The sequence below is a fragment of the Chamaea fasciata genome, unplaced genomic scaffold (genome assembly GCF_029207755.1).
Source record: "Chamaea fasciata isolate MVZ Bird 193981 ecotype frontalis unplaced genomic scaffold, bChaFas1.0.hap1 SCAF_3, whole genome shotgun sequence".
NCBI classification, from domain to species: domain Eukaryota; kingdom Metazoa; phylum Chordata; class Aves; order Passeriformes; family Sylviidae; genus Chamaea; species Chamaea fasciata.
Genome location: NW_027094088.1, coordinates 17,669,700 through 17,684,988, shown reverse-complemented (window position 1 = coordinate 17,684,988; position 15,289 = coordinate 17,669,700). Strand labels below are relative to the sequence as shown.

Genomic DNA, 15,289 nt, shown 5'->3' with positions numbered 1-15,289 from the left:
GGAATGGTTCAGTAGCACATCCTCCAAGAACCCTTTAACTGCTTTTTGTAGACCCCTTGCAGTAGAATTTTCAAGATGGAGGCTGGCCTAATTCTATATTTCTAAGCTACCTCTGTGGAAGAAGTTTTCTCATCTGCTTCCAGCACAGGTGTGATCTCTTTAAGTTTTGAAATAGTTTTTTAAAGACAGAGGCAGACAATGAAATTTCATCCAAGGATTTTATTAAAACCTCCACGTAAAAACCCAGACCTTTCCAAAGTCTGAAGTAAATGCAAACCTTATGTAGCCACCTCCCACCAGTGGCATAAGCATGAAATAGACAGAAGATTTCAGATGAAATGGAAAACCCTTGGTTTAAACCATCGCCTGTATCTACTTGTCATTCCTGCATACACAGGTTAGCAGGAGAAAGTTTTAAGTGACAGGAGTATTTTGTAGATATACAGTAAGGTCCTAAGTGGAGAAGGCTCTAAATTAACACTTGACCAAAAATATTTTGTGATACTCATTCAATATAATTTCTTAAGGTTGCTTTTAAACCCCCAACTTTTACACCATGAACAGATCCATGGGCTGAGCACCTGGACCTGTAGATGATCCTCACTGTACAGATTCATTCCTTCTTTGGCTGTCTGCCAGTGGCTTTTATGTGAAACACTCCCTGGGATAGCCTCTGCATTTAAAGGATGCCTATAAATATCTGCACAGGTTGACGGGACAAAAGGAGAAAGAGTCGGACATTTTTAGAGAAATATAAGAAGTGCAGAGAGCTGCAATGCCCGTGGTGGCTTTTCTGACGGCTCACGGGGGGCTCTGGGAAGCCAGGGCAGCTGGTGCTTTCCCAGCCCTCTCCTTGCAGCAGGATTTTTCCCCTCCTGCCAGCAGCTGCAGTGGCAGGAGACAGGAGGGGCTCAGGAAAGCCGGGCTGTTACCTGAGCCAACAGCGACACCCAGGGCTCCACCAGCACAGTCAATCCCTTCTTTCGTCTGCAATCCCACACTGCCTGGAAAATATTCCAAGGTTTAGCCCTTCCTGCCTTCCTGGATGACTACACTTATTGAGAAGGAAGAGATATTTTGCTGTGGTAATTTTATCAATAGAAATCATGTATACTGTGCTGAGAGTAAATCAGATCAGCCACAGGCACATCTATATTCCAACGACTGCATTCACACAAAGCAGATTACACTCCTTCATCTCTATCAAAACAGTTAGGATGATGTTATTTATTTGCAGCTAAGGTCGAGGCAGACAACTTATAAAACCTCCCATTCCTGCTTCCTCACTACTGCAAAAAATCTCACTGAGACCACACTGAAATTATTTTGGTAAGCTTTTGCTGAATAAATGCACAGAGGTGAACAGCACACTCAAGGAGTATGTCAGCATCAAATATTGGTGCAGGCTCTGTAACAGTGAACACTGAGTCAGACTTTTATTAGAATGACCCTAAACAACCCCTTGAAGACACATACCTGAGCAGACAGTGGTAAAATAATTAGAGAAGAGAGAGCCAGGCATTAATGTCTCTAGAAAAACATTTCAATAGAAGCAAGAACACATCTTAGAATTGATCAGCACACAGGGTGTGTTGAGGACAACCGAAATTACACAGGACAATTACAAAGTACAGATGCATTTCCCACTCCCAGAATGCAAAAGCTCTGTCACCAGGGTACAGCCTGAACAGCTGCTGAGGTATTTTCTTGTTTCCATTCCAAGCTCAGGCCGGCTTCAGATCCAAAGGGAATACCAGTTCCTCCCTGCAGGACAGGAGGCAGGTCAAGTGAAAAAGCAGCAAATGTGGTAGACCAACGACTTTAGTCTGATCACCAAGCAAAGAAGTTGGTGGAGGGGAAGGGCATGAATGGAGTCCAACGTTTGTATGTTCCAGCCGAGCTGAGGTAAATTGAGAAGAAAATAAACAAATTACATCTGTGTTACACCAATATAAAGCATAACAGTGTGAAACAATGATTGTACTGTGAAACAGAGCATGAAAAGTTACCAGTGCAGCAAGCACAGAATTAAATAGTCCAGAAACCACAATGATCAGGCTTGCCAGTGCCTGAGAGCACTTATGGTCACTCCTGGACAGTACCATGGGCTCTCTTTGAAAAAACAACCATGAGCATCCTTCTCTAGCTGACACAGACCCTTAAGCAGTACACCAAAAATCAGGACTAAAGTGCCTGAGGATGCATCCAAAATGTGAAGCATGTGTGATTCATTCAATTCTTCTGAAACTGCATCTTGTGGTCCATAAAACCGTTGCACTTTCATAAATCTGTTGGTTGCTTTGTTTCTGTGTTCTGAAGGACTTATACTGAAACAGTTATCATTCTGCATGTCTTTTCAAGGAAAGATGAAGCCAACTTCTGTTTATTCCTGCCATGGCACAGTTGGAAATGGGATATTTGCCAGGAACTCACACAGTCAGTGTGAGACAGTTGCTATATGCTGCAGCTCTATACCACTGGTTTTCCTTTGCACTTTTTTTTCCCTCAGAATTTGGCAAGAAAGGTTATCTAAAAACCAATCTACATCTTGATAATCTTCAGGCCACCACAAACATTGACTCCTTTGTAAGAAGTTTCGAATGGGTTTGTGTTTCTTCAGCTGATACTGAGAAAGTGACCCAACCACTACCATAATGAGGACATCCTTCAGGTCACAGAAGTACCTGCTCTGGGCGAAATTAAAGGCTTCCAGACACCACCCATCTTTGAGAAACTGCCTGGTCACAATGCAAATGGTTTTCCTGCTGTTCCAAATGGCATCACGAATATTGTTGATATGTTCTTCTCCAGGCAAGAAATCTCTTTCCTCAAAACACAAGGTAAATCTGTTTTTATCAAAATACTGCGAATCCAGGTGCTTTAGCAAAGAATTCTGGACCCATTCAAAGTCATTTTTGCTGAAGCATAGATATGCATCATATTTGTATTCACTTTTATCTGCTACTCGTGGTTGGTTGTCTATCAGTCTTTTTGTGATGGTTTTATACCAGACAAAACAAATCCCCCGGCAGCGAGTAAAAATGATGACTGCCACCTGAAGCACAAGAAGAATGACTGAGAAAATGATGAACAGTGAGAATCTGAGTGTCTGCTGGAGTTCATCTTCATCACAGCCATCGTATTCCAAGTGTGACAGGGGCACCCCTTCAAAGGCAGGGGGGTACACACAGTACCTGTCAGATGGGGAGCCAGCCAGGGTCACATTGGTTACATTCAGCCACACCAGCAGGCTCTTTAAAGAACAATCACAGACATAATTATTATGTGTTATATCCAGAATACTCAAAGTCATAAAGACTTCAGGCTCAGGGGAAAGCAGCTGGTTTCCAGATAAGTTTAGGTTTGTTAGGCTTTGTGGGAAAAGCCCGGGAGAAAGATGAGACAACAGGTTGGAAGCCAGGTTAAGTCTTTTAAGAGATATTAGACCTCTAAAAATCTCCTGTGGAAGAGCACTAAGGTAGTTGTTATTCAGATGTAGAACCTGAAGTTTGGGCAATGCCCCAAACACATCCAAACACAAATCTCTCTCCCACACCAGCTGTAACATATTTTCACCTAGATCCATATATACTAACTGATTGTTTTCTATAACATTAGCACGTTTCACACAGTAAGAGAGCCGGTTCTGTTTTAAGAAGATGTACTGCAGATCTGGAATTTGGAAAAGAATATACAGGTAACCTAAGTCTGCCAACCAATTTCTCTCTAATTCGAGGTATGTTGCAGTTATTGCAGTGTCAGCTACAGACATTAGCTTATTGTCACCTAAAAAGGCAACAGTCAGATGTGGAAAGGAAGGGAGTTTTTTAATGGCATTGTCTCGGAGATCAATTATTTTCAGATTTACCAATTGCCTGAATGATTTGTCACCAATCATCCCAATATGATTTTGCTGTAAATCAATATACGTTACACTATGTAGACCCTCAAAAGTATAATCATACAATTCACCCAAAAGGTTACTTGAGAGATTGAGAGTTTTTAGGTTGCCTAAGCCAAAAAATGCTTGACTTTGGATTTGATTTATCTTGTTTTTGAAAAGGTTCAGTGATTCCAGATTACCAAGACTTTGAAAAATGAAAGAATTGAGAGAGAATATGAAACCCTGTGAAATATCAAAGATCCTAAGATTACTTCTTCCTAGTCCTGCAAAAGTAGAATAATCTGGATTTTTTAAGTTATGAAAGCCAAATCCTGAACCCATTATATGATGGCTAAATATTAAAGAATTTATTTGAGTGCCTTTAATGGTTGCACAGAAATACTGGACTCCCTCTGTGCTCCAGCCATTGATACTAAGGTCTAGTGAGCTAAATGTAATATTTTTGAAAGGATTGGAGCACTTGGCCCAGTCCACATCTTCTGTCTTGTACAAATGATTAGAACGAAGGTTAAAAAATAAAAAGTGTTTTCCTTGGAAGCTGGTAAGATTGGTTTGACAGAAGTTGGATATCATGTTGGATTCCAGGTTCACACTTTTCAAGGCTGTTAGATTATAAAATAAGGGATGAGGATGAAGTTTTGTGATTTTATTTCCTGAAAGATCCAATTCTTCCAATGACCTTAAATCTTGAAAGTAACGTTCTTCCAGGATGGAGTCATCAAGGGAGTTGTGAAACAGACGGAGGACAGTCAGGCTTGGCAAGCCCACAAAAGCATCAAGATCCAGTTGAAGAATCTTATTGTGTCCCAAGTCTAAGATCCGAAGGTTTGGCAGGTTCCTGAACGCTCCTTTTCCTAGGGTAACAGGACTAACAAACTGGGTTCCGATTTCCAACAGCAACAAGTGCTCCAACAGTGGAAACGAAGTCACAGTCACTTGTCTGATATAGTTGTAAGTCAGGAAAAGCTTCACTGTATCCTTTGGCACAGGTGGAACATCTGTGAGGTTGCAGGAAAAGTATATGGAGACTTGGGCTTCTGAGTAGCAGCTTCTTGATGCACACACCCCAGTAGCCAGTGACAGGCCAAAGACAAGTAAGAGCTGATGACACAACATCATGAGCCTATGTGAAAAAATGTGACAACAGTGAGAATTCGTTCTGTAGTTGGCTGTCTTTGTAGTGAGTTTCAGACCACATTTTTAACAGCTGTAGAATAGAGGGCTAATGTCGCATTAAAAACAACTTGTGATTTGGGATTTATCCTTTCTCTGAAGTCTAACAGGCATCACCTGATAGGCTATTTGGTCAGAACACGCATCCCAAAAAGGTGTGAGGACCTCCTATGACCTAAAAAGTAACTCTCCTTTATGTTCCTTAAAACCCTACCAGGTAAGAGCAAAAATCTTGGCCTAGCTATTTAAACTGCACCACGGAACTGGTAATGTTGGTGTATTAGCTTAACTCCCTAATTAGTTTTTCCAAAAAGGCTAAACCAGTTTGGACTGCCCGAGTAAAGCGCAGCCACCCAGTTATCTCTACAGAGCAGGCAAATGCCACTCTTTCCTTGAGTGCTCTCCTGGTCAGGACTGTCACCTGTTTGGAATTCAAATTGTTGTCACATAGAGGTGCCTAACAGCCATGAGTTTTTAAGAAGGGGAACCTCTTCTGGGGCTCCTCGAGCCTCAGATTAACCTGACAATGTGAAATTGTTCTGGAAATGGCTGTAAAATAGTTTTGAAAGCATAGGCAGGAACAAGTCTAACAGTGATAGAACAAACAAAAGGAAAGCAGTAGCCTGAAACTGTGCTGCAAGATTACATGTTTTATGAAAACTACATTTCCCAAACTGTAAATTCCTAAATTAGACAAAAAGGTGCATAGCACAATTTATGCAGCTTGCTGATGAATCCATTTATTCCCAGTCTATATTTTCCTTGCATTATGCCATCTGTCGGTCTGTTGCCCTTTTTATCTGAGACATAAACCTCTTCAGAGCAAGGAAGGTCTTTTTTCTTGAGCATGGTTAAGACCAGAGCAAATTACTAGCCCTAAAGTGGTTGTTTGTGTAGAGCAGTTTAAAAAAACTCCCAACCTTCTAACTAAGATTGCAACCATCTGCTTCTGCTTTTAGCCAAGCATTTATTGAAATGAAATGATGACCCAATGGATGAATTTTTGTGTACTCCAGCACAATCTCCTTAAAGATTGGCAAGTGTGAATTCTTGTAGAACCAAACCCTCAGTTGCCATCTAATGTCTGCAAAGTAAAGCTGCTTCAGAGAGGAAAAAGTGGGGCTTTGAACGACTTCTGGTCTGATTTGAGCACACCTCCCTCTTTCAAAGACAAGTACAAACCTCTACGCAGAATATTGCACTATTAAAATAAGTTAAATTTAAATTATGCTTATTGCTACCATACAATGGGATTCCTGGGAAATCAGAAAGTATGTCAGTAGAAGCCACTATGACATTCCCACTGCAAATACCAAAGGAAAGTTCCTCGTCAAATTTTTAGAGACTATTTGCTCCATAGAAAGTACAAGGATACTAGAATACAATCCAGTCTCATAACTGATACGATCCCACTGTATCAAACATTTTTGGTGATGTTATCCAGGTCATCTGATTATATTAAAACCTTAACTTGTAGCAGCTTGGACTGCTGGAGTAAGCCTTCAAATTTGCACCCTAGAGGCTCAAACACTAAGTGGGAAAGCCACATAGCTCACAACTTAAAATAGTGATCTTGCCATTTTTGAGACAATCTCATGTGCTTGAGACAATCTCTGATCCTTGAGAGTAAAAGACATTAGGGATATAGGATCAGAGTTGATTTCTGAAGTCCTGGCATTCAAACTCCATTCATGTTTTGTCTCACTAAGGAATTTAGGATGTGCTGCAAAGGAAATCAAATTGCAGGCAGTGAGTATCAAAACCCTCTTTTATTGAGCATAGTAAAGAACAGAGCAATTTATTAGCCCTAAAGGGGTTGTCTGTGTACTGTATTTTAAGAAAACCATTGTCTTGGCTTTTGTAATCAAAAAGAAAAAAAAAATTATTCTATTCCATCTGTTGAAATCCACCTGGGGAGGTGGGAGGTTTTTTTCTTTATCTGTTGTAACTCCAGGAGGGAGGGTGCAACCGCCCCTCTGACAACAAGCCAGCTGTTGAAACCAAGTGGGGCATTGTTTCTTATCTCTGCTCACCCTCCCATTCCCTCCATGGGGATATCTTTTGTGAGCCATTAAAGCTCATCAGTGACATGACACATTACATCATCCCATTGTGAGATGCTCTACCCAGGGAGGAGGAGTCAAACCATTTCGACCTAGATAAAAAGGAGCCACAAGTGTCAGCAGACATCCAGTGTTCCCACGGGACTCTCAAAGGAAGACTGGACCCACCTCTGGACCCTTGGCTCCACAGCACCATCTCTGCTTCCAACAGGATCACATCTGCCACTCCAGGAGGGCTTACTTTCGGACTGTTTCCAACACCCTGACCAACAGAGTGTCACATTGTATTTCTGACTCTGTCAGGGTTTTCTAGGATTTCTTGTTTGTTTGTTTGCTTGCTTGCTTATTACAACATTTGTATTTTTATATCCCTAGTAAAGAACTGCTATACCTATTCCCAAAATCTTTGCCTGACAGCCTTTTAATTGCAAATTTATAATAATTTGGAAAGGGAGAGAAGGGGGCTTACATTCCAAGGGAGACTCCAGTCTTCTCTGGCAGATACCTGTCTGTCTAAACCAAGACAACCATGAAGAAATTTTAGCTTCTTCTATGGGGAATAATTCCAAGTACTAAAAAATAATTGTATTTATTAACCTCTTTTTTGACATAACATGCACTTTTAAAGAAGGCTTTATAAGCAGTAAACTATTCAATGTTTGCTGTGACTACAAAATATTGTAGGTTATTAAAAAAGACACAGCTAAACAAACAGAAAGTCATTCAAGATCTTGTTTACTTTTTTACTTTTCTCTTTGCTTGAACCATGGAAACAAAACACCAAATTACCCTTTTTGATAACTATTATATTGCTTCTTCTTGACACCTTGATATAATGTGTTTAGCACAAATAGTTTTAAATTACATTTATCTTTCAGACATTTACATTTTCATCCCAGATGAGATGGCTGCTTTTAAAGTTTGGGCAAAATCACAGCATCATCAAAAGCAGTGACAAAGAGAAAATACTTTGAAAGTCAATATTTAACAGATATGTGTACAATAGACAGCTAGAAAAAGCTCAGAATGTTTAGAGTACAAAAATTAGAAAATGTTGTTTTTAAATTTTAAAATGCAGTTTTATTTTTATTATGAGAATATAAGAAAACGGGGAGATATTTTTAGAGATCTTTTCTTTTACATTGACCTGATTTTCCACATTCTTGTAAGCTAAAAATCCATCTAACAATCTTTAGCAGTTGTTACACTCCAACTTTGCCCTGGTCTAGTGACAAGCAAGATTTCACTTGTAAACTCTTTGCTCCCTTTCTCCCTAAGTTATTACCTTCTCCCCTGAATCCAGGAGCAGCAGAGGCATGCTGGCAGTAAGAAATGCCTCTTACTGCTCTCATGAAGACAGCAAAGATTTGTCATTTATCAGAATCCCATCATGTAGCAGTTTATGCAGGGCTTCGCTACTGTACATTAGCATGTAAAACCTTTTGGGAAGAACATTCTTCCCACAAAATGAGGATCACCCCATTCAATTACACTCATTGTAATTACATTCAATGTAATTACAAATTACATTCAATTGCATTCAATGGAGATGAAAGGATGTGTAAATGCTTAATTCATAGAAACACAGAGTCACAGAATCTTTAAGGTTGGAAAAGACAACCAAGATCAATGAGTCCAACCTTTGACCAAACACCACCATGCCAACTAAACCGTAGCACTAATTACCAAGTCCAATTGTTTCTTGAACACTTCCAGGGATGGTGACTCCACTACCTCCCTGGGTTGCCTCTTCCAATGTTTAAATACCCTTTCAGTGAAAAAATTCTTCCTGATGTCCAACCTGAACCGCCCTGGTGGAGCTTGAGTCTATATCCTCTCATCCTGTCAATTATGGAAAATTTTCACTATTGAAAGCTGGAGCACTGAAGTTCAGAGAACCAGAGCCCAACACGTGAGATTTTGTTTCCTTCTACTGCACTGATATTAGAATAGTAAGTAGTAAAGGGAAGGGGGAAAGTGGAAAGGCTTTGAGTCATCTGGAACTGACCTTCCTTATTGTACTCACTGTTTTAAAACCTGATTTTGCTAACCTGGTTTCAAACCACAGCAAAAGAGGATGGGAATTGGCAGTACCTGAGCGTGGATGTTGCAGCAGTGCCTGTCTATCTCAGCACTGCTGTGTTTGCCTGAGGACACCCAGAGAGACTGTCAGTTAGCAGGGCCTGGAGGAAAGCTGAAAAGGAAGGCTCAGACTGTCTCTTTTTGTTATTCATGCCAGACTAGCAACTGTCTCATGGAGATTTAGAAAGCACTTGCTGCTCCCCTTTTCACACCCCCAACAAAAATGCACTGGAAAATTTGCTGAGCAATTGCTGCCTAAACCCCATGAAAATTCACCTGAATAGACAAATGTCTCAATCTCCTTCTTCAGATCTTGGGCACCTTCCAGCCATCCAAAGGAGTCTCCCTTGTGCAGTCTTCTCTTTATATTCCCAGGTCACAATTCTGTAGGGAAATGAGAATCATTCCTACTTCTTGGAGAAAGTGCAGAATAAAATATCATTTGATGATGCCCGAGTATCGTTCATGTTTTCCTCACTTGTGGCAAAAGTTATGATTATCTTTTGCAGAGGCTGGTGATATTCATTGAGTGTGAAGGACTATTCGTATTTGGTGCATGGTAAAATTTCTCAGAAAAAAAAACCCCAAAGACCTTCAAAGAGCATCCTTTTCCTTTTAATCTAACAGAAAGCCTGCTGACAAGGCATTTGTAATATTTATTTAGGCCATAAAAAAGATCTTGAAAGATATATTGCGAAACAGTAAGCCTTTGTTCTTAGAATGGTCAGATAAAGGCCAACTGCTATTGTGAAAATTTGTATTTCTGCTGTTATCTGAGTAGATCAAATCTACTTACTGAAACAAAATAAAGTCCCAAGCTTTTGCCTGGGCTTTAGGCCATCATAATATATGCATTTGTGCTCATAAACGTTGTGCAGTGTAAACACACTTTTTGTCATGGGGCCCCTCTAGCCAATTAAGATCTAAAAAAGAAACTATTTCATTCATCAGATGACTAATGAATGTGCCCCATCCCACCCCGTCAGCCTCTCCCTTAAGTTGCCAGGATGCTTAAATCAAATATAGCATATTTCCTCTTCAAATCAGGAAGCATCTTACAAGGTAGTTGAGCACTGTGGCAGTTCCTATCATTGATGGAGAAAACCATAAGGCAATAAGGCATTTAATGACCTGACAGAGCAGAAGGACCATAAAAGCCAGTACTGGTTTGGGTGTAATGATCTACTTCCTGTTTATATTTATTTGTTTGTTTTGATATCCCATCAGATCATATGATGAGATGCAAACACACAAAGACAGATGTGATTCCACTAATTACAGTGTAACAGTTCTTTACAAGAGAGCAGTCCCCAGAAGGGGAGGAAAATAAACTTGAAAATAAAGACTAAAACATACTCTGGTCTATTCTGTGGAAGACAGGAGTAAATTGGATCGGCACAGAGAGAGCACCCTAGCCCCAGACCTCAGCTTTTGGCCCTACCTCAGCTGTTTTTAGCCTGTAACACTGTTTTGAGTACATCCCTGCAGGGCAGGACCAGCTGGGTTGTTTGTTCCAGTAAGGTCCCCAGCACTGGGCACTGCTCCATGAGCCAGCCCGGCTCTGGGCAGCCCAGCTCTGCCCTGTGTGTCACAGGACATAATGAAGGCAGAAAGAGCCTCAGCTGGGCCTCAGCAGAGGACCAACAAACAGTCTTCCAGGTCCTAAGGAAACAGGGCTTCAGTAAGGACAGTGAAGATTCATATGGAGGTTTTTCATTTGGTGGGGTTTTGTTGTTTGTTTTTCCAAAATTTTTGCTGCTGCTGTTTTCGAGCAGCAACACTGCTTCGCAGCTGCACAAACCACCTGTGGGCAATCACAGTCACCACTCAGGTATTCCTACATCTTGAGGCCATGTTTTCCTTACTCTTTGAAAGCTGCCATGTGAGAACTGCCTGGTCTACACTAGAAGGCACCCTGGGGGAAAAATAGTCTCCTTTCTGTTAGTTTCCCTTCCCTCTTTGCTGTAACTTTGGACTGTGTTTTTCAGAAACTGGATTTAGCCCAAGGACACAATGTTCTTTTTTTTGTGCTTGCAGGATAATTAGAAGCAGCCAGACTTTAAGCTCTCACCTGGAAAAGATCAAACTGATAATAGGAAAGGAGTCTTAGGAATGACAGTCAAGTTTTTAAGTTACAGGAAACCACCTTTCACAGATGAGACAGAAATTCTTCAGGAAGCAATGAATTCTTGACAAAGTAGAGACGCAGCATTCAAACTGTAATTCCTGGGGTCACAAGCAGAACTCTGTACAGTTCTTTTTAAAGGTTTCACCTTTTCATAAAGCTCATCAGTGCTGTCATACCTGTGAAACAGCTGTCAGGCACAAAACAATGGTAATGGTTTGGTAGCCTGAAGTCAACAAAGATGAGTAACGGTGACCAGCCACAGGGGGAATGGCATGGTTACCACCCCTGCACTTCTGGGACTAAATCTGGGCACAGTATTTATTAAAGAACTATTTAAAAATATGGAAACAGATTCCTGAATATGCAGAGCCAAATGGAACAAATTATAAAAGAGATGTTTGCTTTTACAAATTTTTTTTTGCACATGCATTTTAAAAAAGCAATCAAAAGAAAACAAGCTGCAAATGTATAGTGACAAAAGGACCATAAACATAATACAAAGAGAGATAAAATCTGCTCAGCTTTTAGGTGAAATCAGAAACCTGCTCCAGACTTTCCTGGAATCGAGATGTTTGAATTTATTGAAGCCTATTGAAATAGGCTTTATATCTGAATGAATTTGAGTTTGCTCTTGGTGGTGGAGGAGAAAAATGTGAAAATTTCACGCACCAGTATGGCTGACAAAACTCTGTACTGTTGAACCTGTGGTGCAATGAAAACCTACCAAGTGAAGGAGGTAGCAAAGTGGCTGGTAGCCTTCCTGAAACTGTTCCTGTGGGAGGCTCTTGGTGAGGGAGCTGTTCCATTGCCTCCCAGCATAGCAGAAGCATCCTAGGGCTCACCTGCATATATATCCCAGATGAACTGCTTATCTACTGATTATCCTTCCACAAGGTAATCCCAACCCAACCAGGAAGAACAGCTATCACACATACTGAGCTGCATGAAAGGCATTTAGAGTGGAAGCAGGAGACTGAACGACTCACCCCATGCAGTGCATCTAGAAGAATGGGAAACAAATTTCTGAATCCATGAAGACCTGCAGTCAGACACCAAGGGGTTGCCAAGACAGAAATCCCCATGCAGGTTATATTTTAAATTCTCTCCCTACCCAGCTCTTGCCAGAGAGAAAGCCAGCTATGTCTTTATTTAGCACATTAATCTGTCAAGTAAAACAGCTACAGTCAGTTCTATTTTCTTCACAATGCAACACCAAACCCTTTTTTCACACTCATACCCACTAACTGTGGAAGCATTGGTTATTTTGTACAAGAGGCACTCTCCTCTTCCACCATAGCTCTTCCAACTGGGTGAATAATGCTCAAGATTCTCTAAATCAAATACACACTTCAGCCTAATGAGGGGTTGGGGTATGCTTTGTATGGGGCCAGGGGAGGGAAGGGAGAAGATCTGCTCTGGGCTGCTTCCATAATCTGATTATGCATGTGTTCAACCCAGAAACCATCCTTAGAGAACACTGTGGAGGTCCTTCTTGCCCTGCCCTCTAGTTCCTGTCTTTCACCACCTTATTCAGCTTCTGAAAGTTCTTGCATAATGACAGAGCTTCACAAGGAAGCCGGAGGAGGCCAAAATTAGCCTGTTGCAAATTAAGAGGAAGACACATGTCTCCTTCACCCTCGGGCAGAGATCTGATGGACTGAACTCTCCCATGACCTGAGTGAATGCTCCCAGCTGTAAGTCACGGAATTAAAGAGATACAGCAACAGTTCACTGCTCCACTTTACAACAGCGCTGTGTTTTACGCTAGGTCTGAGCTAGAAGCCTGCCTACCTGACAACACCTATGCCATGTAGCCAGACTAGATGCTGGCCAGTCAGCCCTGCCAGACTGGGTGTCTGCAAAAGCAAAACACGTCGAGCTCGAGTTCTCAAGTACTGCAGTCCAGGGTGGCACTGCTGACCCCACAAACTGGACTCTTCAAAGGCCAGGTGCAGATGCGGCCCTGTCTTACCAAGCCCCAACTCCAACGCCTTTGTGCCCCATAGGAACTTTGTACCCCACAGTCCTATTTTCTTCCCCCATAAAAAGAGTGTAGTAATCCTTGTCCGCCACGGGCGGGTAAAAGTGAATGAGCGCTAAGTTACACAGCGCTTTGAAAAATGCCAAGCGAAACCTTGCTGCCAGAACATTCTCCTGGGGGTGGAGAACCTTATTTCTTGGCGGCTTAAAGGGACAGTGGAAAGGGGGGGGCAGAGAGGGTGAAGACTGATCCCTGGAGTGCCTTGGAGTGCCGGGGGCTGTGACGGACCCGGCTGTGTAGGGCTGTCGCTGTCGCTCCCCTCTCCCGCGGCTCCCGCCCGCCTCCCGGCCCCGTGTCCCGGCGCCACCGCCAGCGCTCCGGGGCGGAGCGGCCTCGCACGGGAACCCGGCCGGGAAAAGCCGCTTTGTTCCCTGCCCCGTTCCCCGTTCCCTGCCTTGTTCCCGCATACAGACCGGCCGGCTGGAGCGGGACAGCCTCCTCCACCTGCCGGGAATGGCCGGGGCGCGGGTACGGCGGGGGAAGCACCGCCCCAGGGAGACCGGGAAGAAGCTGTGCAGCCGAGCCGCTCATCACGCAAGGCGGGAGTAAACACTGGGCAGAGGCAGAGAGCTGGCGTGCCGCAGGGTAGTGGGAAGTGGTGATTATGTGGATATGAAACGGGGAAAGAAAATTTTAAAAGGTAGAATCATCAGTGAAGAAGCACTGGAAGGTAAATTCCCCAGCAGAATGGAAATTCTCCCTGGCTTTCCAAGATCGGCTGCTGGATACCGAACTCTAGGGCCCCAATAAAAGAAGGAAGTGAAGAGCTGGAGCAGGTCCAGAGGACGGTCACAAAGATTCTTAGAGGGCTGGAGCATTTCTTCTGTGAAGACAGGGTGAGACAGGTGGAGTTGTTCAGCCTGGAGAAGAGAAGGCTGCAGGGAGTCCTTATAGCACCTTCCAGTACTTAAAGGGTGCCCACAAGAGGGCAGGAGAAGGACTTTTTACAAAGGCAGGTAGTGACAGGACAAGGACAATGGCTTTAAACTGACAGAATTTAGATTAGATTTGGATTAGATGTTGGGAAGAAATTCTTCCCTGTGAGTGTGGTGAGGCACTGGCACAGGTTTCCCAGAGAAGTTGTGGATGGCCCATCCCTGGAAGTGTTCATGGTCAGGTTGGATGGGGCTTTGAGCAACCTGGTCTTTTGGAAGGTGTCTCTGCCCATGGCAGGGGTTGGAACTGGATGGTCTTTGGGTCCCTTGCAACCCAAACTATTCCATGGGGGAGGGTCAGGCCAGGGAAAACCAGACTGAGGGGTGCAGCCAGAGCACAGGAGACAGCTTTTATGGGCTTTGCTGCATTTTAATCTATAGACTGACTCATCTAAGAAGCATGAACGTTTGTGATTGCTAGCTGCTTGGTGCTTGAGCTGTTTCTTCTAGTCTTTTTTTCAGGTGGAAAGAACTATCACATCTCTGTCTCTTACCTCCAGTACAGCTGACTCTCTGATCTGCACCTAATCTGACCCAAGATAACTGTAAGCAGGTGATCCCCCACTCACATTATTATCATCCTATTTTTAATGGCCATTATGTTCCATTTCCTACATTACCTTATACTAAGTGGAATACTTAGGCTTCCTAAAGAAGTTAGGATTGAATGGTAGATCTGTAACTGAAGTGATTTATTTGCCTGTTACTGTAATTCTTAGAGAGCAATCCAGGAATAAAAGGGGAGGTAAAAGAGAGGAGAGGGTAACTTTTATTTAAGAAAAAAAAATTATAGTAATTTGGGTTTTCATGTTACATTTAGATAAAATTTCTAGAAATTGAAGCTGTTTGAAAAAGTGACAATCTCTGAGCTAGCTCTTGAGCTCACTTTTGCATGTCCATAACCACAGGAGAGAGCTGGGGATTCAGTAACATTGCATGGGAGACAGGGGAGCCTAAAACACT

General features: G+C 42.5%; 1 protein-coding gene across 1 annotated transcript; it reads right to left on the bottom strand.

The window, feature by feature from the left end:
* Positions 1–234: 234 nt before the first annotated feature.
* On the bottom strand, positions 235–13,884 carry TLR5 (toll like receptor 5). The gene is made up of 3 exons (XM_066180383.1): positions 13,805–13,884; positions 9,499–9,606; positions 235–5,027 (listed from the first exon to the last, which is right to left on the bottom strand). Exon 3 carries the CDS (start codon positions 5,021–5,023, stop codon positions 2,438–2,440), a length of 2,586 nt encoding a protein of 861 aa, XP_066036480.1. The 5' UTR covers positions 5,024–5,027; positions 9,499–9,606; positions 13,805–13,884; the 3' UTR covers positions 235–2,437.
* Positions 13,885–15,289: the final 1,405 nt, after the last annotated feature.